Source organism: Falco punctatus (genome assembly GCF_963210335.1).
Source record: "Falco punctatus genome assembly, chromosome: 9".
NCBI lineage: Eukaryota > Metazoa > Chordata > Aves > Falconiformes > Falconidae > Falco > Falco punctatus.
This window is the reverse complement of record NC_137589.1, coordinates 72,495-98,513: the sequence shown is the minus strand read 5'-3', so window position 1 is coordinate 98,513 and position 26,019 is coordinate 72,495. Positions and strand designations below refer to the sequence as shown.

General features: G+C 37.3%; 1 protein-coding gene across 18 annotated transcripts in view; it reads right to left on the bottom strand.

The window, feature by feature from the left end:
* CFAP46 (cilia and flagella associated protein 46) overlaps positions 1-20,102 on the bottom strand; it is a 93,497-nt gene extending 73,395 nt beyond the window's left edge. For all 18 annotated transcript variants that reach the window (XR_013930439.1, XR_013930440.1, XR_013930441.1 and 15 more), the window contains exons 1-12: positions 18,890-20,102; positions 18,210-18,334; positions 17,111-17,242; positions 14,644-14,708; positions 13,936-14,100; positions 10,726-10,849; positions 9,236-9,330; positions 8,304-8,411; positions 7,462-7,561; positions 4,677-4,775; positions 3,154-3,344; positions 938-1,166 (exon numbers count right to left, since the gene is read on the bottom strand). Coding sequence is in view for 6 of the 18 variants with exons in the window: in XM_080401911.1 (XP_080258037.1) it covers positions 938-1,166; positions 3,154-3,344; positions 4,677-4,775; positions 7,462-7,561; positions 8,304-8,411; positions 9,236-9,330; positions 10,726-10,849; positions 13,936-14,100; positions 14,644-14,708; positions 17,111-17,242; positions 18,210-18,334; positions 18,890-18,938 (1,482 nt within the window). In the remaining 12 variants the exon portion in view is untranslated. The remainder of the gene's footprint in view (positions 1-937; positions 1,167-3,153; positions 3,345-4,676; positions 4,776-7,461; positions 7,562-8,303; positions 8,412-9,235; positions 9,331-10,725; positions 10,850-13,935; positions 14,101-14,643; positions 14,709-17,110; positions 17,243-18,209; positions 18,335-18,889) is intronic.
* Positions 20,103-26,019: the final 5,917 nt, after the last annotated feature.

The following is a 26,019-nucleotide window of genomic DNA, read 5'->3' as shown; positions in this document are numbered from 1 at the left end:
TTCATGCTCCTCATGGACCTTTACAGTATATTCCTTAGTATATAACCTACCATTATGTTACACTTTCTTAAGAATAGCATTTATTTAGAAACCAATCATAACATATCTGTTGTACAGTAACTAGCAATTGCAACAATGTTAGTTACAAAAAATTCATAGTCCATGCAGAATTAGCCGAAGTCAGAGGAGGTGTAGTGCTTTTTTTTTTTTTTTTCTTAACACTTAAACAGAGTAAGCTTGTATAGAAAAGCATTAAACTACATAAAATCTTCACTGTTCTTTGTCTTAACAATAAACGTATCAACTCACCAGCAGCTTTCCAGTACTGATCTTAGGTTCAGTGAACACATCTTAATTTCTGTGAATATCCAAAAATGGCGTATAGCTGAAATTTCTTTTAGCCAACTAACAGTCAGTTACCAATATGGGTTTTGTCCAGATGCTGAGGCACCACAACAGAATTAGATGCAGTAACTCCTGATAATGTACACACTGTGCCTTTATATTATTAAGCACCATTTGTAAGTGTGACATAATAATGACTTATCTCAAAGCCAGCTAGGATGTTTAGCCATTCAGTCACTGCTCCTCTCATTAATTAAAACACTGTTCCATGCACTGAAATTCTAATTGTTGACAATTATGAATAGGATTCTTTTCTGCTGTTATTTTTGCTAATGGGTAACTTCCCCTCCCTCCCAAGAAATAAGCTTTGAACGTAAGTAGAAAAAGTCCTGTATCTTCAGCGAGTGAAGCAACATGACCAGCATAGAGAGAATGCACAGAGTGTTTCAAGGCAAGCAACCAATGCCGATTTGCTAAAAGCAAGCTGATGCTGGCTCTACTAACATGCAATTCTACTAAACAGCTAGCTTTCCTCTGCCAGAATTTAATAAGCAAACTCATTTCACCTACTGACCTTATTCTTCATGATTACCTGCTCAATCATTATTACGGCCTGATCTTCTAGACGCTCAGGTGACTTATGCAGCATAGTGCACAAACGAAGACGGTTAAAAGTAAATCTTAGATGTTCTTGATACTGCCCACTGTTGTCTAGATGTACAGCTTTTTGCAAATGTTCCATAGCAGCCTCTATTCTATCCTCATCTTCTTCAATACGAGCTATTTCCATATGAACTTGGCAACGCAACAAAACCAACATGCTAAGGAATATGAATTTAAATGTAAAATGTTAAAATGAGGCAAAGTGAAAATCTTAGACCTAAAAATTACCTAAAAGTGGAAGTCAATAATTAAAAGTGCCTCCAGTATGAATATGGGTATTTCCTTTGTCTCTTTCATTTTCACCATCACACCTTTTAAATGAAATTACTTAGAAAATGTAATTCTATTTTACTTCCATTAACCCTGCATGAGAAAACACAGCCATGAAGAAGAAGCATACCATGTAGAGTAACAGATCTTTATGTATTAGCAGAACTCTTCTTCAGCACCACACTGTAGCTATGTACATCAAGCAAACAGATTTTCAAAAGTATTTACTAAATCCCACAGACAGCATGATGTACTGGGTAACAGCTACTTTTGATAAAAGTTCACTCTCTGTTCATAACACTTCTTAAGATATAGTCCTGACTGTACTAGCTCACCACTTTTCAAGATTTGGCTCACCATAGGAATACACGCTCACTGCAGGCAGTGTCTTTGCCCAGCTGTTACCATAACCAGTCTAGGCAGTCAGCATGCCTTCAGCGAAGACTGCATGTCTCACTATGCTCCCTATCTATCACCTGCCCCAGGAAGCTGTTCATGACAAGTGTGAGCTCTACATGCTACTTCAGATTATTTCCAGGAAGAAAAACAAAAATATATGATAATGATAAATGAAAGCAATGTTATGAAAAATAAAACAGTAAGGTTTCCAAGGCTATTAAACATCACACCAGAGCATTAATGTATGTCCACACTAGAGCTAACCTGACTAAGCAAGGATCACCCTTTTACTGAGGACCACAGTAATTAAAATTAATGCTACAATCAAAACAAAAATGAAGACGGGGAAATTAATAGTGACAAGTGACTTCATTTAACCTCTAGTGACAGCAACACCTCAGAGCTGAGGTTGAGTCTACTGGATTGTTAGGAATATACCAATAACAAAAGCCAAGCTCGTACCCCTCAAAAACCTAACCTGCAAGCTTTTAGAGAAAAACTGTCATTACTGACATTTAGCATAAATATCAAAATCACATATGCTGATATTGCACTTTTTATATGGAAAGCATAAGCAATGCTTGAAGAGCAGTACAGTAATACAATATAGTGGTTTTACACATGCGTATCTCTGCTTCTTCAGTCTTCTGTTCCCTCTTCAGGCAACTAAAAAAATCACATTTTAAAACACTGAAAATATTTTTCTCACCTTCCTCTGTAATACTTTTATTTATAACAGAAACCAACTACTGTTCTGCTCAAAGACAGATTATGGCAATTGTAACTAGCTCTACTACAGAAGTTATGACCTTTGTTCTTAGTAGTCAGCCTATATATAGGCCCATACTTAACAAAGTACCACATACCAAGGTTTACTTGTTCCACTCAGATTAATGAAAAAGTTGAAGCTATTTAGGTGCTTAAGGTTAAGTACAACAAAAGAGCAAATAGAAGAATACATCTAAAAAAATTATACATATTCATTTTCTTACTACATTAGATTTTTCAATTAAAAAGAAGTCATCAAAGATAAAAAGCTGTGCATTGCAAGAAGTGTCTGATTTGATATGCAATATAGAAGCTATTATCTTTTTTAAGAGTAATTTTTAAATTGCATTTTTTTAATCAACAGAAGTTATGTTAATACATAAATCTAAACCACATTCCAACACATGTACACATACTGCAGCTTTGGCATTTTCTCTCGTAATTTTGATTAACTACATTATTTTTCAGTTCCTAACAAATTTCAGTATTATCTGTAGGCCATTGAAGTATGAGATTTTGCCTGAAAGAAACCTATATTTAAATGAATAACAAGGAAATGTATGCAATATGCAGATATTTACTATGAGCTAGACGAAAATTTTCAAAGATGCTTAACATCACAGAGCTTGAGCTTTTCAATTAGTTTGATGCTGAGTCATTAGACCTTTCAAAGTGACAAATAAAAAAGTACACAGCATAGAAAGTTACCTGTCAATCTCTTCAAGGATATCAGCAATTGATATCAATGGTTTTCGCACATATTGATGCAAATTGTGTTGTAGTAGTGGTAAGCACAGATTCCACTGGGTTGTACAAACAACCTGAATCACATTAGGATCTCCCAATTGAACTGCATGTTTTAAGGTTAACTCAAGATTTTTTATCAATTCTAGCTGAGCCTACACAAATGAAAAGTTAATTAGCATGTATCACATTTAATCAATACAACTTTTTACACATACCTCCAAATTTTAATCTTAGGACTGTTTCCAATAGAAAGCAGTCCCTCAGTCAGCAGACTTCAGAAACATTTTTAATACATTTTATAATATAATTTAACAGAAACTTTTTTTTTCTTTTTTAAACAGGCATTGATAACTAAGGAGTATTTCTTTTAGGTACTTCATGCTGCTACTACGTATTTCAGGAAGAAGTCTTATCAGCTTTTCCCCTTTCTTATGACAAACAGAAATTGATAATTGTGAAGTATTTGTGAATTCAGAAGGCTTAGTTTGTTGGGTTTTTATACTAAGCTACAAATGCAGTATAGGACAGGAAAAAATAATATTACGAATGGGATTTGCCATACTGTCAATTAAACTGGGATCCTATTAAATCTGAAAGCAAATCCTTACCTGCAGTAACAGACACTTGCTAATTATTAAGTTCTTTTTAGAGGTTATGTCATTTAAAAAAACCACCCAAACAACTCTCCAACTGCATACACTGTAGTAGGAGTATTTAGAAATACCTAAATATCTAAATATCCTATTTTTTATTTAAGCAATACTAGTAGTGTTTCATATTATGATGAATTTGTGACAAATTTGCTTCAAAAGATGAATGGAATTTCTGAACTCCAAAACGAGAACAGTGATAGTTGGGAGTAAGTTTATGCACTAACACTATTGATTTCCATGAAGCATATTCACACTTCCAATTTTAGGAACTTCAGGTGCCCCCAATAGCTGTTCTAAACTGCTCGTTGTAGGCAACTATCTAATCCCATTGATAATATGGGCAATTTAGGCTTCTACTTTTGATGGTCTGAATTACAAATGAGTCAGCTGACTATAGATACCTTAAGAAAATCCTCCCTGGTGTGACAATTTATTGGGAATAATCTGCCTTTTGCCGATATAAGAATTTTTGTAAGATCACCCATAACATGCAATAATAGTTGAGTTGGACTCAATGATCCTTATGGGTCTCTTCCAATTGAAGATACTCTATGAAAACACCTCCCATAAATGTAAAGTATGAAAACAAGAGTGCTGCCTTTGCATGTAATATATTATGAACCTTCATAGTCAGACAGAAGACTTAAGGGAGGAATATACAACTGTTGTTTATTTTTCCCTGTTTTCTTCTTGGCGGCCCAATGATAAAGAATATAGAGTTATGAAAGAATTTCTGATCAGTAAAATGTAATTAAGACACACAAGTCCAATGCAATTTTCCGTGTTTTACAAATTAAAACTTTACTTTTCTCTCACAGTTAAAGAACATACCTCAATGACTCCTTTGATATAAGTCACAGTTTTAGGGCCCATTTTTTTTATTTCATATTCACATTCCAGGCATTCTATTTCAATCAGTTTTCCCTGCTCCTATGAAGTATTAGTATACAAAATGGTAATTTTAATAATAGGAATACAATGAAGATTAAACCCATTACACTAATAAAGCACTGTACTTTCTTACTGAAAATCCCACTATATTAGATAACTGAAACATTAAAAGGGAGAAGAATTTGTTGTTTGAACAGCAGTCACTTCTTAACTACACCAAAGCTGCAAAATAACCTCACCAGGATTTTTAAAGTTGTTCATTGACAGACTTTGCAATAAGAAAAAGTGTACACTTGAATTTTCCTATACTGTAATTTGATTTCATCTCTAGTGGATTCCTGCTCACAAATGTTATTAAAAAGGTACATGGTTGGAATAAACAATAGCTAGCCAAGACAGAAAGGATTCGTCTTGATGGGCACTCCAACTTTTCAGTGAAAAAAGAAGTTAGATTTTTAACACCTCAGGAAAGATCTATTAAATCATACAGATTACATGTATGGATCATAGAATCACAAAATCATCCAAGATACTTTGTATTTGGTTTCATATGGTGCAGTAGTGAAAGCCAGGCAGCATCTCCATTCATCATCCATTGCGAACTATTATCAAATCGCTTATTATGACCTTTATGTTTATGTATGTAAATGTTAATATAACATCTCTGTGAGATGAGATCTTGAAAAAACTCAGATGAATGTAAAAGTGTCACTATCATGTAATGACAAATACATAGAGAAAGGGAATTAATGTTATAGCTGAGAAATCTGACCGTATTTGGCAAAAACCAAGGAACTGGAAAGATGTAGATTTATTTCATTCTACCATGAAGAGGTCACTGTCAAAATGATACTGAGCAATCTGAAGATGGTCACTTAAACACCCACTAACTATAAGGGAGAAGAGAAGGTTGAAATAGAAGCAAGGCTTCTCCACTGCTGCTGCAGACCGGGCACTTGCTATTATTGTCTATATTCAATATAAACTAAATCCTGTGAATCTTTGAGCTAGGGGATTTAAACACATCTTCCAGTGGAATGCTATGAAATTGTGTATGATTTCAGACTTGCAGGAATTTTGCTAAATAATGGGCCTGAAGCAGACACCTGGAATAAAAAAATTTCAGTGACGGTAAGCAAAATTTACATTACAAGTAACTCAAAGTAGGATTATTATAGTAGAGATTTCAAAATACATTTTGAAATTTATTTGGCAGTATTTGCCACTTACATGCACATTTCACATAACTAAAATTTACTCAATGGGCATCACGACACAACCAGGCACCTTTTCATACATTTCTGTATCTGAAAAACAAACTGATTTTCTGAATACAGTGATGAACAGTTCTGTTTGTCAATGGATGCACTTGTTTTAGCTAGGATAGTTTCTTCAGAGTACTGGTTTTGCGTTTGTGCTGAAAACAGTTTTGATGACACAGGGATGTGTTAGTTATCGCCAAGTGGTGCTTGCACAGCATCAAGAGCTGTTCTGCTCCTCACCCTGCCCTGCCAGAAAGCAGGCTGGGAGTGCACAAGGACTTGGGGGCAGGGGGGACAGAGCCAGGACAGCTGACCTTAACTGACCAAAGGAATATTCCAGACCATATGACATCATGCTCAGCAATAAAACTGGGGAGGAAGGTTAGTGGGAGGACCACGAATTGGGGACTGTCTGGGCATCAGTCAGGTGATGGTGAGGAGTTGTTTTCATTTGAATCACTTATCTTTTCTTGGGGTTTATTGTTCTGTTATTTTTTTCCTCTTTTCCTTACAATATTCTTCTTATTATCGTTGTTGTTGTAATTTCTTTTTAATTATTAGACTATTTTTATCTCAACCCACAGGTTTTCTCACTTTTACCCTTCTAATTTTTTCCCTTATCCCACCAGGGATGAGTGAGTGAGCAGTTGTGTGGTGCTTAGTTGCTGGCTGGGGTTAAACCACAACAACGGGGAAGGAACAGAAGAAACAAATCTCAGAGCCAGTAATATGTAATCATAAAGGGCATACACATTGAATGATCAATTAAGGAGACCGCATGAAATTTTAATCTAGGGAATACTCCTACAGTAACATTATAATAAAAATACTACAGAAGAGTAAAAATTATTAAATGTTAGTAAATAACAAATCAAGTTAATAGTTTGCTGGAAAAGGAATCATTCCTACTAAAGAAAACTGGGAAATGTATAGGAAGAAATACTATCAGGAAAGATCTACACAAAGGAAAAGACTACGGCATGTAGTTGTGGCACAATGTCTCTGGATTTCTCACTGCAATGACAACTACATTGCTTAAGACCTATCTTTCAGAAAAGGTAAAAACTGCAGCTTTTTTTTATTCGCAAGCTTTCTTGAACTCTTCCTTCCATCAGTCCCCTAATCATGCTCCAGACAAATGCTGTTTTCTCCTCATCAAAATTCAAATTCATATGCTGTTCTGCAGGGTTGATACTGTACTCCTAAGGACTAAAGTGAATGGATGGAACATTAACTACTTTTTGAGCTTACATATGGGTGACCAATTACAATCTCAATGGGTAAACTGGTGTTAAATCCTCAAAACCTGCAGGCAGCATTTAACTTCCAAACTGTTCCACAGACCAGATAACATTTAGAAAACACAGGCAAAAAATTTACAGTTAACATCTACTTGCCAAAAGTAATTACCCTATTCTACCTATACCCTACAAACAAAACAAAATGGTAATATTAATACTCACAGTAATCCCAGCTCTCTTCAGATCAAGTATACATTGATATGCAACTTCAATGCAGTTTACTTTCATAGAAAAACGAGCTAATTCCAGAATAAAAGGAATCCTTCAAAAATAGAAAAACGTCACTTTAAACAATCTGATACTTTTTTTTAATGGAATTATAGCAACAGTAAATGAAAATAACTGTGCAATGTATTTGCAAATCTTGAAGTCATCTGAATATTAGATGATGAAATTATACTAGTGATGCTCACAGTTAACAAGGAAAAAGATTAAAGTTGGCTACATGAAAGAATACTTCTGTAGTCTCGCAGAAACTGTTCCTGAAGAACATAAACAATACAGAATAAAATGTATGCAGCACAAAGATGGTTAAATAGCAAACGAAGATTGCAGGTAGTTCTGGAAATACAATGCTGGACAAAACAGTCAAGCCCATCAGTCAATTATTTAGGAACTAAGAAAACAGAAGACACACAGTAGGAGACTGATTCTAAATGTCTGGATCTCTGCAAATGACCAAATGAGTATAGTGTACTGTCTGGGATAGGAGAAGTAATGAGATACCTGAATATTGTCAAATAAGATTGACCTTAACAAGTAAAAACATAGTATTCCTTCCATATGTAACATCTGTGATATAACTACTGGAATGGAGAGTTCAGTTTCAGTCTGCATTTCAGACTGATGCTGGAAGAATCGTGATGGGCCCCAAGAAAAGCTAAAAATAAACCAAAGTCTGAAAAGCATTTCTCAATTCTAAGACCTTTTAAAAATCTCGTTTTATCAAAAGAAGGATCAGCTTCAGCATCAACTTTCACAGGACTATGATAAGTAAAACTCACTTCACACTGAGAACAGATGCTGGAGGTACATCGTATTTTTTCAAAAGTACATATAAAGAATTCAGATTTGCGATGGCATCACTGGGAAGCTCATTTGTGTCCCACTGCCTGCAATATATTAGGAATTGATCATTATTTTTCACAAGAAATATTATTGCATTAAATTTTTGAAATAACTCTCCTAACTTTAGAATGGACAGCTCTTAGTCCAATATATCACTTGGATTTTGAAATACCAAATAAAATAAAAAAAGAAAAAAATCAAGTCAACAAAACCTACTTCAGTATGTCAAGTAAGTTACTCAAGAGACAGACTGATATGAATCACAAAGAACATTCCAGCATAAGAATTAATGTTTCAGATAGTAAATTTTATTCCAGAAGCAAAGAAAAATGCTGTGCAAAACTGGTTTCTTACAAGAACATAAATTAATCCATTGTTACTAAGAATTAATAATTTTAAAATAGGGAAGCATTGAGACATTAAAAAAAATTAAATGAGGTTTTGTTATGAAGTCTAATTTTCAAAATTGTTTTATGCCTTTAAAATCTAAAAAGTTTTTGAAGTGTTATGCTTTCCATCCTCGCAAATCATGCATTATATTTTAGGTGTGATTTACTCTCTTATACATGACTTGTGTACCAAACCACAATCTGTTGGATACACAAATGTCAGTCTCTTAAATTCTTTCATCTGAGAATATTAAGATAACACACTACTCCCTACATTCCTAAAGAACTATCTCACTTTTCAGCTGGGCTGTTCTCTAGACAGGTCTGACAGTTACTACCCAAGCCATCATTTTAATTTTCCTTTTGAGGAACTAACCTGTGCAGATTTTTGTACTGGCATACAAGATAAAAGAACTTGACCCTACCTCTGTAATATCAAGCATCAAAGTACAAGTGGAAGGATACTTCTTAATACTTACAGTTTCAGCGTCTGCATTTTATAAATAAGTGAAAAATGGATGGAGTTTTGTATTTCTTTCTCTAACTGGGAAATATCCATTAGTTTGTGATATACCTAAAATAAAAATTTAATTATTGACTAAATAAGCAAAGAAAGGACAGACACTCAACAGGGCTAAAATAAAGCAGGTATGTTGACTGTAGACTTCATCATGGACTTTAAGGGCAGGCTACTATGATAATCTATGTCATTCCCATAGATAACACAAAGATCACCTAGTAGACCTATACTTATCTTCACGTAGGGAGGATTAGAGGAAGTAGCAGAAATCTAAATGTGGAATGACACCTGAGTTAGAATTCTAATTAATGCATTTTTAATAATACCTTTTGATAGCACTGTTCTGAAATCATCTCATCCAGCTACGAGAAATGAGCCCTATTCAAATTTATCTGTAACTATAAATTATATGTAACAAAAACTTACGAAGAAATGACAATAAACTGTAGTTACCCCAATTTAACTGTAGTTACACATTAAGTGTGTGCACAGCATTTCTTCTGACTCTCTCACGCTGAGTACCCATAGCAGTCAATACTGATTACCTAAACTGTACTGGAACAGTAAGTTTTGCAGGATTTAAGTATGCTGTTACTAAAGCACTCAATAGTGTGGATCATAATTCTGTAGCCCTGCTGAAACACATAGCCCAAGTACAATTTTAGACCTCCTTTATCCTTCTATTTAAGGCCACTCTCAAATAGCTTTGCTCAATATTGCATCTAAAAAATACAGAAGTAATTTTGAGCTTGCCTAAATGTTATTGCTTCATTAATACTGCACCACTGGAAGGTTGTCTATTGGTTGTTTTAATTCAAATGTTAGAGAACTTTATAATATAAACATACACTCTTGAAATGCAGTGATCTGGAAGCAGACAGAAAAGGACAACAGACAGCATAGCTGAATGAAAGAAAATATGACTGCATGCAACTTCCAAGTTTTATTTGCCTGTTTCTGCTTTTGCCACATTTGTCTTCACCCTCTTATTTCCCAAATTAATAGTTTGCATTTCTTGCATGCCTTTGTCATATACTCCGATTCCCAGAACTATTTATAGGATTCAAGTTGGGTCATTTAAGTATTTATCAGCATAACAAAAATCAACAGATGCTAGATATGATCTCAGTGGCATAAGGCACTTAAATTAAATTGCACCCGCTACATCTTCTGTGTTAATAGTAATTATTCCCAAATTTTTAGGGTCAGCAACAGTTATCCTGATGATACTTTGTTGTATTAAAACAACATGGAGCAGTAGGGAGCTCTTCAGCTTATAGTACCAAAAATATAAAAATTGTAAAAATCTCTGCATGTCTACTGTACTGTTTGGTAGTTTACAAAATTTAAAACAAGGAAACAATATATTTAATAATTGTAACTATGATCTTAAGAAATGTAGAGACAGATCCTGTCTTACTGTGAGTTTAAAGAATTTTACAGCATTACCATTAAAGAAAATATTTGAGAGTATTTATCTGGAACGTTTTCCTTAATAAAGATTGCTGCAGTAGATGAAAACTCTTTTGCTTCTTCCAGTTTTGAAGCATCAAGGAAGCACTCAAGTAAATTCCTGCAGATCAAATAAACATCTGTATTAAGTTTTTATTAATACTTCTTGAAAGAATTCTTACTCATATTTTTTCAAGAGACTATATTCAAGGTACCACTCTTGAATGCAATATAAGCCGTTAGTGTTACAAAGGACTGAATCAACACAAAAGTTGTACATCTTTGTTTCCTCCAGAGATACACAGCTGTTAACATACACTCATTGCAGATCACAAAAATAATCTTGGAAATTTTTTTGCTAACTTTTCTCAACCGAACACCTGGAATTAAAACAATTAATTATTTAAAGTTGTAAGAGAAAAACATTTCTGTGAGATGGATTCTAAGATTCTCCCTTAACTACTGGAAAGGCTAGTATTTCAAAGCCAACTTTGAACAAAGCAAAAGAAAACTTCATGATGGGAACTGCAAGATAGCTACTGGATTTTTCAACACTATCTGATTTAACTGAAAAAGAGCCTGTGATTCCATGAAATAAACTAACAACAGTAATAATAATAAAAATTATTCAAAAATTTAAAAATGTATGAAAAACCAAATACTACCATTAGTTTTATAACACAAATACACTGTGTGCACTTGCTAGTTCTCATCAATACCTCATCAAGAGTATGTCTGGTGCAAAAAACCTGCATCTATGTTATTCTAGATAACAAAAAGTTCCCAAGGGTATGCTAAAGGTTATTTAATTTTTTATTTCCTTTCCATTTCAGCTTATAAAGAAAATGCTGCAGAGCAATAAACCATCAGTCATAGATCAAAGAAACAGAAAAGTTCACAAAGAGAAAGTAAAAACCTGCAGCAGAATTGTAACAGGAACCGGGAACTGTTCTGTCTACAGTCTGTAGAACAGCAGACCAAAACACCTCTGAGAAAAGGTTGACCTTGAAAAATTACAGGGACACTATTCTTTTTGCACATAAAAACTTGTTTCTCTCAGTAGAAGCATCTCAAGGTTTATGCTCCACCCTTACTCAGGAAATGTAAGAATGGTAACACATGGATACTGACACAGCATTTATTACCAATTATTATGAGATTATTACAAAATGATTGGTAGTAGTGTATATGTGCATGATAGTACCAATATCGTATTGGGTTGACTGTGGGGGTTTTTTGACTTCCATTGTAATCTTGCTTAGGAAAAAAACATTCCCCGCAGTTCTAAAAGTAAAATTACCAACAACAAATTAATTTACTAGCAGAATCAGGTATTATAAAAATTTCTATTTTCTAACTTTCTGTGTTCCTTATAATCTTAAAATCAGAAGATGAGAGCTGAGACTCAATGCCACCTTTGTCTCAGTCTTCACCAGGAAGTTCTTCCAGGCCCTGTGCCTGGTGCAAACATTCAAAAATTCTGTAATGCAGATGCACTGAAAAGGACCTGGGGGTCCTGGTGGACAGCCAACTGAACACCAGCCACCAGTGTACTCTGGAACTGAAGGCAGCCAGCAGCATCCTGGTTTGTATTAACAGGAGCACAGACAGTAGGTCACAGAGGCATATGCCTACAGGGAGGCAGATCACTGAGAAGATGGACCTGTTGAAGGATAACTCAGAAAATTAGAAATGGTCTGATTGGTTTGTGCAAGATACACTTTGTGTATGTTAAGTTGACAAGTTTAGACTGCAACCAAAGTACACAGCCATTCTTTGAGGAAGGACACACTGGAATAACTAGGCTTTGACGAAACAGTTAATAAGGATACTTTGAGGAAGCATTGCCAACTTGGCAAGACTCAGCGTCCTTGTATCCTTAACTCAACTACACTCATAATATTAAAAATCATACCCCTAGGTCAAAAAGACCCTTGCCCAGGTGAAAACCCGCCGCCTGATCATGTGTTATGGTAGAAATAGTTCTGTAACGATATTATAATTATATGTAAATTACTAATCAATCAGTGTAAAGAGGACAGATTTAGAAACTTACTAACTCTGTATAAATATATGATGCAAAGTCCCATCTGGTGGGCTTGCTTTGTGGAATACCACTCAGCCCCCAGCTTTGTGCAAACCTGAAATAAATAAGCAATGTCTCCCTGAGTGTGTGAAAACTGACTTACTGCACACCAGGCCACGAATCCGCTTTTCAGACAACAGACCCAGGCTCTTCACTAAGGTGTACAGCAGGAGGAGAAGTGAAAGTGAGTGTAAACCAAAACAAGAGATGTTTGGAGCGGTAATAAAGAGAAACTTTCTCCCTATAAGGACAGTCAAATGAAGTTGCTGCTGCTCAGAGAGGCTGTGCAGTCTCCACCCTTGACTGCTTCCAGACCTGACTGGATGAAGTCCTAAACCTGACCTGACAGCTGACCCAGCTGTGAGCAGGACATTGGATTAGCCATCTCATGAGGTCCCTTCCCACCCAAACTGCCTTGCAAGCCTAAAGTATACGCTGTATCTCTGCACATCATCTGTCAGGATTATTCCAGACATCATCTGTCAGGTTTGGTTTTTTTGAAGCAACATAGCACCTATGTAATGAACTCATCTTAAAACTTTTGGAATAGCTTGTGAAAATGATACCTTTACCCTCGGTTCAGTTCCACTGTGTATTCTAAACCTCAAAGCCTCGCATGAACAATTATTTTCTGCTCAACCAGTATTATTTCTTGAGATTTATTTTTACTGAGGTTTTGGATATTACTTGTTGTTCCTTTCACCGAAATTAAATACTGAAGATGCAAAAAATCTCTCTGCATGTTGACTAGGCTGCTTTCTAGCATTATTTTCCATATTGACCATAGACTTACAAATATCTTAGCCTACATGTGCTGCTCAATCCAGAAACATCTGTCCTCACTAGCAAAGACTTGAAATTATCTAACAGATAGCTCTTTCTCTTAAAATGTATTATCTTGTTAAAACATGAACTGCAATCAGAGATTGCAAATTAGTTCAGATGCTTTAAAATTCCTTCTTTAGATTTATTTTAGAAAAACTAAACATACAAAATAGAAATAGTGTAGCCAGCAGAACTAAAGAAGTAAAATGTACATTATTAAAGACTACCTAAGGTGGCAGCCACATGTAGAAGAGGACTACAGAATGCCCACATGAAAAAAACACAATGAAGCTTACATCATGAGTTCCGCTCTCCATTCACAATCTTGCTCTTCAGTTTGGTTTAATGCTTTAACAATCTGAGAAAGGCTGGGAATAAGAAAATGGCGAAATCCAGGCTTAAGATATGGCCTCACAAGTTCCCAATAAAGAACTGAGGCATTATAAATCAAAAAATAATATCTGAAAAACAAGAATCACAAATTTAGTATTTCATGGACTTAGATAAACATAAAATTACATACCGAGTATTTTAAGACACTTCTAAGAAGCAAAAATTGGAACTTTTCCTATGTGTTTTGGTGAGAAGCAATCCTGAATAGAAACTGAGAACACATACAGCACAAGATCATGATAACTTTTGCAACTACATTCTACCCAGTAGTTAACTATTTAAAATAAGTTATCATGGTGCTCTCCTTATACAGAGCATAAACATAAAAGGATAGGAAATGCTCAGAGGTATCTATGAGCCCTAAACAGCCCAATTCATCCTATTAAAGACTGTTTGTTATTCTTATATTATTGCAGCATGCGCAGCAGTTACAGAAGCGCAATAAGAAAATGGAAGGAAAATCCACAAAAGCAAAAAAAATACCCAATCAAACAACAAAACTCCACACTACCTAATGAAAATCTATGACAAAAAAAAAAAAAGACAACTGAAAACCTAAGTCAGTAATTCTTTTTCTCTGTTAAAGAGTTAATCCTATCAATACGGCCTACCTTTGATCATGGATAGCAAAATCTATAGCCTTCATAAAAAACATCACAAACTTTTCAAACTCCTCCTACAACAGAACAAAAAAAAGTTAACAACTTGGATATGGCTTCTATAAATCAGTAAATTATTTTCATATTTCAGTATGTTCACATGTTGTAATTTTTGTTTTCAAATTAATCTCAAATAGAATGTGCTGCCATAATAAGTTGCTGTCATAGAACAGAATAACTAAAAATTGGTAGCACTGCCTATTACTATGTTTTCCTTATTTCAAATTTTCAGGCTATATTTTCAGTTTCATTAGTTTCCACCAAACTTTAATTAACAGGACTGAAATTTTATAAACTTGCAAAGCTGTGTACCTTTTAAGCTCTTAGCAAAGAAAGCTCAGGAACATCCAAGAGCAAAGCCAGGAAAGAGAAATAATATTGGTTTGCTGCATTAAAAAACTTGAGGTATTATTTTCTTCAGAAAAGCTCCAACAAGAAGTTGACAACTGAATGGTGTGTCAGGCATGCTCTTTTTATCATTAAAGCAGCTGGCAAGCAGCTTTTCAGAGGGGGACCTGGGGGTCCTAGTGGACACCAACACCCCAGCAGTATGCCCCTCCTGCAAAGGCAGCTAACCGTGTCCTCGGCTGCTTTAGGAGTGTTGCCAGCAGGCTGATGGATCCTTCCAGATCTCTACTCAGCACTGGTGAAGCCACACCTGGAGTAGTGCCCAGTTCTGGGCTCCCCAGTACGAGAGAGACATGGACACTGTGAGAGAGTCCAAACAAAGGGCCAAAAAGATGATAAAGGGACTGGAGCATCTCTCATGTAAGGAAAGGCTGAGAGAGCTGAGACCGGAAAAGGTGGCTCAGGGGGGATCTCATAAGTACGTGCAAGTACCTGAAGGGAGGGTGTAAAGAAGATGGATCATAAAAAGGGATTTTTGAAAGCCTAAGAGAAAGATGCAGAGGAAGTGGCAAAGTGGAGGTGGAACTGGATGAGCAGGAACAGGATGCCACCAGAGGCCTCTCTACAGTGAGAGAGAACAGAATAACTAAAAACTGCAAGAGAGTTGGGACTGATTTACTGGACTCTGAGGCTGGCATAAGAAAGCTACTGAGCCATGAGTGGGAACTGTCTAGATAAAGAGAAAATCAGGATCAAGAGCCTCGGAGGTCTTGTACTTTGCCCTTAAGAACATAAGCATCTTAATTGGCTAACAAGGATTCCTTAAGACAGAAATCAAAATAAGGACAAATTTATCTTTTCTAAGTGCATGATGATTACTAGTTATACAGGATGAGATGCTGTGCCACTCCTATCGTCATAGATGATCTAGGAACACAGGAGTGGAAGAAATTTTACAACTGATACAATATGCATCTTAAAATCATTACAATACACAGCACAAGGAACCAAGTTAGGATTGCATGTACGAGGATGGTTCTTCTAAGAAGTTAGCAAAAGTCAAGAAGAAAACAGCAAAATGTAGAAAACATCACAGAACAAGCTGTTTAATTTAGAAATATAAAAGGCTAACTGGACATTAGAAAACACTTTTCAAATATGTATGAAGATTTAAAGGGACCAGTGATCAGTTATTCTGCACAGGCACTCAGAGAAGGCAGAGAAAGTACAGATAGCGTAACAGGGGAAAGATTCTAGATTTAAAGTTAATTCAAACACATTATTCAAAGAAACTGCAGAACATCTGGCAGGAAAATTTGTGAATACAAATAACACAAACATCTATTAAGGCCTTTTTCAGGGGTCAGATATCATTGACAAATTGTCAAAACTGACCACAGTATGAGAACAAATGAAATATTGAAGAGATAAAGAGATAAAACAGATCCCACTCCATTTTAAATTCAGCAGAAGTAAAAACTGCTCATCATGTACAGATAGTGTCACCAAATAGTAACACACACAAACTTTTGGAAGCGTAAGTATCCCACCAAGTTGCTACCAGAAAGCTTCATCTCTCATTTCAAAAATCCGCATCCAAAGTGCTACATGGAAAGGTTACCGATCCAGTGGTGGAAGAACACTGCCAAAGAAGAGAAATGCACTGCACAACCTCTCAAAGGGCCTCTTTACTCCTCAGTTTGCTGTAAGTCTGAAATGCTTAGCGTGATCCTGAATAAAACCGGCAATTGTTTTACCATTTACAGCTAAATTTGCTCTGAAAGTATCATACTGATGCAAAAAGTGAAAAGGTTGACTTTAAAACAATCAATCATCTGAAAATTTTTGCAAGCATTCTTTTGTTTTCCTTGCCAAAGTATTAGCAATATTAATTTAATTCAGTTGGTAGGTTTTGTTTATTCCCAAACTACCCATTAATGTATTTTCCTTTGATTTTTCCAACAGTCCTGATAACCCTTTTTTTTAAATAATAGAAAGCAATACATAAAAACCTAGGAAGAAATACTCTTAAACATTGGATTAATGTAATGCAAACTTTGTAACTTCTCACCAAATTATCTGTAGAGAGTGGAGTGTGCAGCTGCCCTTGGCACAAATACGCTCTGCCAAGAAACTGGTTTTTAGGAAATCCTCCTTTAAAATACATCTGTAGACAGTCACTGCTCATTTCTCGATATCCCAGCTAATACCAAAAAAAGCATTTTAATATTTAAAAAATGCAACAAATACTTAATTAAGAACTGTTACTTTTTAAAAACGCATGCCTACTCAAAGATTAACATCTAACCGCAAACCAGTATGCAAACAATATTCCGTAAACGTGCACATCAGATCTGGTACAAACCCATTAAGATTCATTAAAACTTAAAGGTAGACTTTCATCATTCCAAATGTACAGAAAAATAGCTCTTTTATTTAACAAAGCTAATGAGTCAGTCATACAAAACATACAGTATACAAAAATTGTTTACTTTTTTAATAGCCATTAACAGAATTGTTAAGATAAAGGCTACAATTCTTTTAAAAGGATGAATATTAGCCTTCAGGATTTTATATGGATGTCAGTGCTGCACCTGCATTTTCAGATGACAGAATTTGAGTGGCTTGCAGCTTGGGGAAAAAAAGTAATTGTTTTATTAGAAACTCTCTGCTTGAAATCCAATCACCTGTATCCATGGATTGAAAACTTAAAAATCCTTCAAAATGTGGAACCTCTACCACATTTTACAGAAGTCTGCTCAATTAGCAATAATTTTTCATAATAAGAATGTTACCTTTTCCTCTTCTGCCCAGTAGGGACTGTTCACACACACGTTTTCTGCAGTCATAACCACACTGCAAACATTAGTTCTCCATAAAGAGAAAAAGCAGACATGCCAAACTATTTCATATTACTATGGTATACCTTCCATATTTTGGTCTAATTACAAACTTCACAAGCCATATTTCACAGACTACAAAGAAGTGGTAATTTAAAGGTCAAGTTTTAACTGAAAATGCATGTTTAAACAACTGTTCTCCCAAAACAGAAGTGTAATACTTTTCAGAAGTACTTTTGAGAGTATTTGTAAGTAGTAACTGTAAATGTGAGTACAGTATGTCATATAAATGTTTTTATTCAATACAGATAAAGTGCCTAAATTACAAACCTGAAGTGCTTGTTCAGCACATGAAACGTGTAAGTCAGTGCTGAAGATATCTGATGAATCAAGTGCAGATTTTCCTTGACTGGCTGATTTGATCAACTCATAAGCATTCTTCAAAGCCTGAACATCTGAAATAAAAAAGAAATAAAGAATGTAACAGATAATTCATGCTTCAAGGTTGACTGATACAACTACCATATTTCAAATTAACTACCTGGCATCCTGCTTCTCCTTTACAGAAATAAATTACAAATGTTTAAGGAAAACAGTATCAAATGTCCTTCAAAGTCTGCCACAGTTGCCAGATGAAGTATTAACTCTCTCTCAGAGTTGGCAATTTGAGAGGCAATTTGAAATCACTGATGTTAGCACACAAGAACCACTCTGATGGCCCGATTCACAACCCCCTGAACTCGACAGTTCGCTTTCTGTTGACACAGAAATTATTTATCAGATCATTAAATCTATTATATGAAGTAAACTCAACTGGAAGAAAACTAGATTAAATTAAGGACAGTATAGCTGTTAGTTCTTTTCATAGGCGAAAAGCACGTTTGAAGCATTCAGAGAAATAACGTTTTCCATATATTCAGAGAAACAGATTAAGATCGAGCCGTTTCCGTGTTTAAAGTGCGATTCTGATTTCACTTAAGCCGGGCAGAATCCCGCCGCCGGCCCCTCACCTCCGCCGCGCTCTGCCGCGAAGAGCCGCTCCCTCACGACCGCGTCCATGGCGCCGCCGCCCGCCGCGCCTCCCCACGCAGCGCCTAGATCCGCGGGGGGGGGCGCAGGTGCCAGGGCCTACGCTTCACCCCAAGAGACGAGGGTCAGCTCTCTGCAACGACACCTCCAGAAAGCTCCGCCGAAACGGCTGCGGAAAGCTGCCGCCCGGAGACGCGAGGACACGGCGGCCGCCCGCGCTCCCGCCGCTGCCCCGCCCCCGCCCACTCCCAGGGCTGCCGCTGCCCCTCCGACGCGTATCCCAGCAGCGCCGCCACGACATGGCCGGCGGCCTCACGCGGGGGGACAAAGGTTGCCCGGCGGGATCCGCGCCCGCAGCCCCGGCTTGGGGGTGCCGCCAGTCGCGGCGCCGGGCGGGAGAGCAAGGGCGGCCGCGGGAGGAGCAGCCGCAGCGCCCCGCAGCAGCCCCGCTGCAAACAGCCGCGGTACCAGGCGTACACGAGCGCAGGGGAGATGTAGCGGCCTGCACGGCAGGTAGAAACATCTTTCGCTGGGAAAGCAGGCTGCTGCTGTTAGCAGCGTTACTGCTGCGGCTGATGCCATGGCACAGATCTCTTGCTTACCCTAGCAATCAGTGCATTTAAGCGTGTAATGCACGCTTTCATTATTAAGCACACCATGTATAAAATCACTTCTCAAGACAGCCACAGCTCGGTTAACAAAGGCAACGATTGATAGCTTCCTGTCGATAAAAGTATTGCTAAGAAATGTTGTTGTTACAGATTTGCTAATGGTTAGAATTAATTAACTTTATTTGATTTTATAAAATCATTTTAATAGAAATATAGAGGAATAAGAAATATATTTTAATGAAACTAGTAGTTGCACAACAAAAGCTGCTATGAAATCCTCTGTACAGTTCTCTACCAAGGCCAAGAACCGAGAGCAACTGCATGAAACAACTTGTAGTTACCTGCCAAGAAATCGTGAACTTTAATAATTGATATAAAGAAATTGTATGGAATAGGGACAATAAGTTAAGTGTAAATATATTTACACAAAGAATGTAGGTATAGTAATTAGGTCATGTAACCATAGTTTGAAAGAAATAATTAATAAAATAACTAATGAAAGAAGGAGTCTGTTTCTCTAACTTTCTCTAACAAGGGGCCTGTTCATAAGTTATCTAGAGGGAGCGACTAAAAGAAGAAGAAGAAACAGTTGATCAACTGTTTCAAAGAACGTCTTCAGAATTTCTTAGTGATTAAGTATTCTTTATTGTTGGCGCCGGGTGTACAGGGGATCCTTCCACCAATTGTACACACCAGAGGGGCAGATTATCTTATATTTCTATAATGAAACAATGAATATTCCATTAATGCCTATACATATTCATTACCTGAACCCGCCTACCCTCGCTTTGTATGCTAATTAGCTTATCAGTCTTTCACGCTTGCGCAGATTCTTCCAAAAATTGTGGGCCGGGGTCTTTAGAATGTGGGCAGTGGTCTATGGGAGGAAGGCGGTAGGTCTTCCTCATGGTGTACTTTTCACCTTAAGTCTCAAAAGTGATGAGTTGGCAGACTTGTAGAAATCTTTCCCAGGGTTTTTACAATACCCCTTGTAATTTTACTCAAGGACATCCAGCTGTCCCGTTATCTCCTTGGTAGGGCAGCTTGCTTTGCGGATAAGGAGGACAGCTCCCCTTGCAGAGATTTGCAACTTTCTTGCCAGAACAGTCTATATGATCTTTCAGACATTTTAACCCCTTTGTTGCTATACAATTACAAGCTTATTTATGCATTAAAATGAATACTGGTTTATGAATACAAACTTGACCATATTATTTACAGCTTATTCACATCACAACAAGGACATAAATTATCTCAGACCAATAAGAACACTGCAAACTTGCAAGACCATCACATACCAGGCAACAGGTGAAAAGTACACCATGAGGAAGCCCTATGGCCCATGACCACTGCCCATGTCCCAGAGACTCCTGCCCAGATTTCTTGGAAGAATTTGCACAGGCGTGAAGGACTGAAAAGCTGATTAACATACAAAGTGAGAGTATGTTAATGATTTTTGGTAAATACTATGTTTATGCATGAATACCTCATGAATATGTATGAATAAGTTCTATATGAGGTATATGATTTTGAAGCTTGGTGTGCATTAATCATGAGAGGACTCACTCACGCACCCGGCTGTCAATAAAGAAGTGTCTGCTTATCTATGTCACATTGGTGTTGATAAGTTTTTAATTCTGAGATTTCAGTAACACTGTCACCAGTAATTTTTGGCCCTGTCTTACAGAGCTGCCAACAGGACACCTGGAATAAGGCCAACAGCACCAGCAGCTGAAGCTTTGGGCTCGGGCAGGACAAAATGCCACAGGACATTTGGATCGTAACTGCCCATGCAGAAAGAAGCCGTAGGCTAGGGTATGAACAATTATCTTCTGGTACTCATTTCACTGTATGTAACCAGGCACAATTTTATGATAGGAAAAAGTAAATCTTCAGAGAACAACAGTGCAGAAAAGAGATACAGTCCAAAAGACCTGGTAGCTCCCTGACTGGGCTGACATCAAGACATACCTACTGAAGCGTTCAGGCCTCCATGGTTTCCTCCCAACTGCTTACTCATGGCAGATTCTATGAGGTAAATCACCATAGTAATGAAGACAATATAAAGGCTTACATATATAAATACAATTTTAAACCTAAGCCCTTTGGACTTTGAGCTACATTGAAACTCTGTACTGGTTCTATACTGACAGACAGAACACACCATTCTGAAGTGCAGCATTGCTGGGGAGTTTCCAAAGACATTTCTTGTGGTCACCCTTAGCTGAATGAAAGATGAGTATTAGGAGAGGCCGTAAGGGTGACAATACAAGTGGTAAGTGCAAGAAATTCTTATGCTGCAGGCCCAGCTACCAAGTCACACATGCTGCATACATTTATGCAGCATTGGAAACATTACAAATATATACATGGGCATGTAAAGGATTCAGCAGTAGACTCCTTCCTGTTCTATACCTGTTCTCCTACCTACTCCTAGGTAGTCCACACAGTCTACTGAAATTAAGTAGCTGTCTTGCTTGTGTGAATGTTAATAAACAGAAATAAAAATACTCTGAAAACTTCAGGTAGGCAAGGAAAGAAAACCCTATAGTAACCCTATGGCGATTTCTGAAGCAGAAAGCAACGCATTGGTCATGTCTAAATTATGTTAGGTAGTTATGGCAATGGCTCACTGTGACTTACCATGATATGCTTACAATGTTTGTACAATAAACCTCTTGGTGCATGACTCAGCTACAGTCCAGCCACTTATTTATGTCCATTGGCAGAATCCCGGACACAGGTAGGCCTGTCTCCTAACATAAAAATCAAGATGTGGAAGCTCTACATATACTGGCTCAGGAAGAAGCACTCCTGAAATGTAGCTTAACACCCAAAATGGCACCACAATAACATAAAGGTCTCCAATTACTCCTATTATTATTCATCCTCATTAAATACTTGTGCTAAGAGTCTTGCTGTATTACCCCCAAATTTAATTTAAAACTACTAACTGCTACATAATGAAAAGTGGTCACATTGTGATATAAAAATTTATGAATTATTTCATAGTAAAATGACCAGGAAAATACAGAAAGGAAACAAGCAAACAAAAAAGATCAATTTAAAATCAACCATTTGAATTAATTTGGAAATTAACTGAAAGGGATTAAATAAAACAGTTTATATTTTTAAAAAGTGTAGAGTCGAGGGATGGTCACATTTTACTTAGCTAAAATTTCTGACTTTTCTTAAATTGTAACCTGCGGCGAATGAAGAGACGGGACGCAGCTTGATGCAAGCAAATGTCAGTTTATTGTACAGAAACACGAGTTTATAAACACTTTCAAAAGCTGCGCATTTCAAACTAATTGGTTCTTGAAGCTAAGCACTGCATACCAGGCAATCCCTGATTGGTGGTTAACTACCAGCAATCAACAGCAAGGTGTTACCTTTCCTCGGCGCCATCCTTGGCGCCATCCGTCTCCCACCCCCCTGTGCTCTGCAAACATGCCTCATCATGTTAATTGTTGTCTAGACAAGCTCGAGCAAATTCCCCTCAGCTAACTGATTCCCGCGCATGGTCCCAGTTTGCAGACCGCTCCTGCATCTCCCCCTTCCTGTTGCACAAAAAGAACCTTTGAAACCAAACAAGTAAAAACAAGGTATAAGTAATAGAATAAAAAACTGAGACATATTATCAGTGTCAAAATAACCCACTGTCTTTGTTCCGTACAATTTTACAATTGCCCCTGTTTGTTTTTGAACAGCTAGTACCAGGTTTGCCATGTTCTGCAGGGCCCTTGCAAACATGACAGCAACCAAGGTAATAGCAAACAACCAATACTGCCAATTGAGTGAATGGATGCCAAAAAAGGCTGAAATTTTCTCAGATTTTGATACCATGTTGCTGCAGTGGGGCGCCTAAAATCCACGCAGCACATGCCATCAAAATCCTCACAGCCGTGTCCTTGAAGCAACAACAAAAAGCAGTGGCAATTTTGACTCACATTCTCAACTGCCTACCAAACAAGGTGATTTAACTCTTTAATGCTTTCCCTGCTGTTACTCTGGGTAAGATAAGAACCGCTGCGACACATTCCCATCATAGCCTCCTACTACTTTAACATCTACAGAAAAACAATTATCGACAAAGTGTAAACAATATCATCTTCTTTTGGATTAATATTATACATAGGTGGAAGGGCACACCAAACAAGAACTGGTTCAGTCAAAAAGTCCGAAACATAGCATGCCTTCTCTGAACATACCTCTGGGGTCATTCCCTTCATTCCCTCTTTTTTATGCAAAGAGAGACACTTTACCATAACAGAGAAGCCCCTATTTACATCTCTGAGCCAGGACACAAACCGCAGCTGTATGCGCCACCAGGCTCAGGGCAGGAATCATTCATGTAGTTACATAGCTATATATCTCTACAACTGTGCAGACACCTATTAAACACTAAATAATCATGTTTATCTTTCCTATTCTCCTTCACAATACCTAGTTGTTCTCTCATTATGAATCCTCCATTCCCCTCATCAGTGTCAATGGAATCATTGTCCCAGTTGTCCTGTGAGTTGTCCTGTTCCCATGCTTAGTCCAAGAGTATTACCTTTGTTAAGTGGTTTGATCCAGGGTGATAGTGTTCGTTCTAGGCGCTGTAAAAAGCAAAATCTATATTCTATGTCCTGATTTTGGGTATCTAACATTAATGCAAAACAGTAATCCTCACACAGTTTGTATTTCATTCTGTAGGGTCAGTGTCGCTATCAGTTGTCTGCGGTAAAGGTTCACGGAAAGGTCTTACATTCTTCGCTGGGATCCATCTAGGTCCTTTTTCTGTAGAGACACAAGCATAACCTTTTCCCCATGTAACAAGAGGATATGGTCCCATAATTTTACCTGTTTCTGGATCTCGGACCAATACTGGGGCTTTAACTCGTGCCTCGAAGGAGGCATTTGCAGTGAAATGTCGAACTATCGGTGGGTTGTTATCTATTAAAGAACAATTCAAAAAATTAAAAACATACAATGCTTTCTGTAACCGTTCCTCCGGAATAGCCATTCCCATTCCCCCTTTTTGTTGTTGTAATAAACGTTTTAGAGACTGATGAGACCGTTCAATGAGAGATTGACCGGTGGGGGAATGAGGAATGCCAGTAATATGAGTTATGCCCCATAGGGCAAAAAAGGTTTTTATAGTTGTTGAAACATAAGCTGGACCATTATCTGTCTTTATCTTTAAGGGAATACCCAATGTAGCAAAAGCACGCATTAAATGTCTACGAACATCTCGTGCCTTTTCCCCTGTGTGACAAGAGGCAAACAAGGCACCTGAAAATGTATCAATGGAAGAGTGGATATATTTAAGGTTACCAAATTCAGAATAATGTGTGACATCTGTTTGCCATAATTGTAGGCTTTGTAATCCTCTAGGGTTAACTCCTGCAGCAATTGATGGGAAAGAATGTTTTTGACAATCAGGACAGACAGCAATAATATTTGATGCTTGGTGAGAAGTAAGGTCAAACTGTCATTTAAGAGCTCCAGCATTTTGATGGAAAAAGGAGTGACTCAGTTTAGCTTGTGCAATACGGTCTGGCAGTACTTGAACTGGTAACGTCAATAGATCAGCTCGTCGGTTACCTTCTGCAAGAAAACCAGGTAGTGAGGTATGAGACCTAATATGCAGAACAAAATAAGGTGCAGATCGAGAGTCCAAAAGGAAAATAAGTTCCTGTAACAGAGTAAAAAGTTGTGAATGTGAAACATTTCGCAGCACAGAAGCTTCAGCTCGTGTAACAATACCTGCAACATAAGCAGAATCAGTAACAAGATTGAATGGTACGTTCCATTTTCGGAAAACACGAACAACTGCATTCAGTTCTACTATTTGAGGTGAACCGGAGACTGTCTCTATGTCCGAATCCCATTGTCTCCGTTGATCATCCCACCATAGAAGAACAGATTTATGTGATTTGCCTGATCCATCTGTAAAGACAGTAAGTGCCTGTAAGGGTTGTTCGCTTCTTCTGGGTTTTAACATCAGACAAAAATCAATGTTAAACAGTTTGTGTGAAGGTGGATGGGAAGTTATTTGACCTGTATAGTCAGCAAGTGCCATAGCAAAGGTGTCTGATTGCTGATAAAGCCATTGTAAGTATACTGTTGTTATTGGTAGACAAATACAGACAAAATCCTTCCCTGATAAGGTTAACAGGCGTGATCTAGCTTTAACAATCAGAGAGGCAAACATTTCATGTTGTGTCAAAATAGTTTTTGTAGACTGGTTAGGTAAAAAGATCCATTCAATAATTAACAGGGGGTCTGAGTTCTGAAGGTCCCATTGAAATATCAGGGCATGAGGCTGTCGTGCAGGGTTTAAAATAATCAAGTAAAAAGGTAGTTCAGGAGCCCATCGGTGGGCCTGTCGAGAAGCGATAGCTGAGGCAACCTTTTGTAAAGATGTATCTGCTTCAGAGTTAAGACTACGTGGAGAACAAAGATTAGTGTCCCCTTTTAGTAGGTCAAACAAAGGACCCAAGTCTGTATTA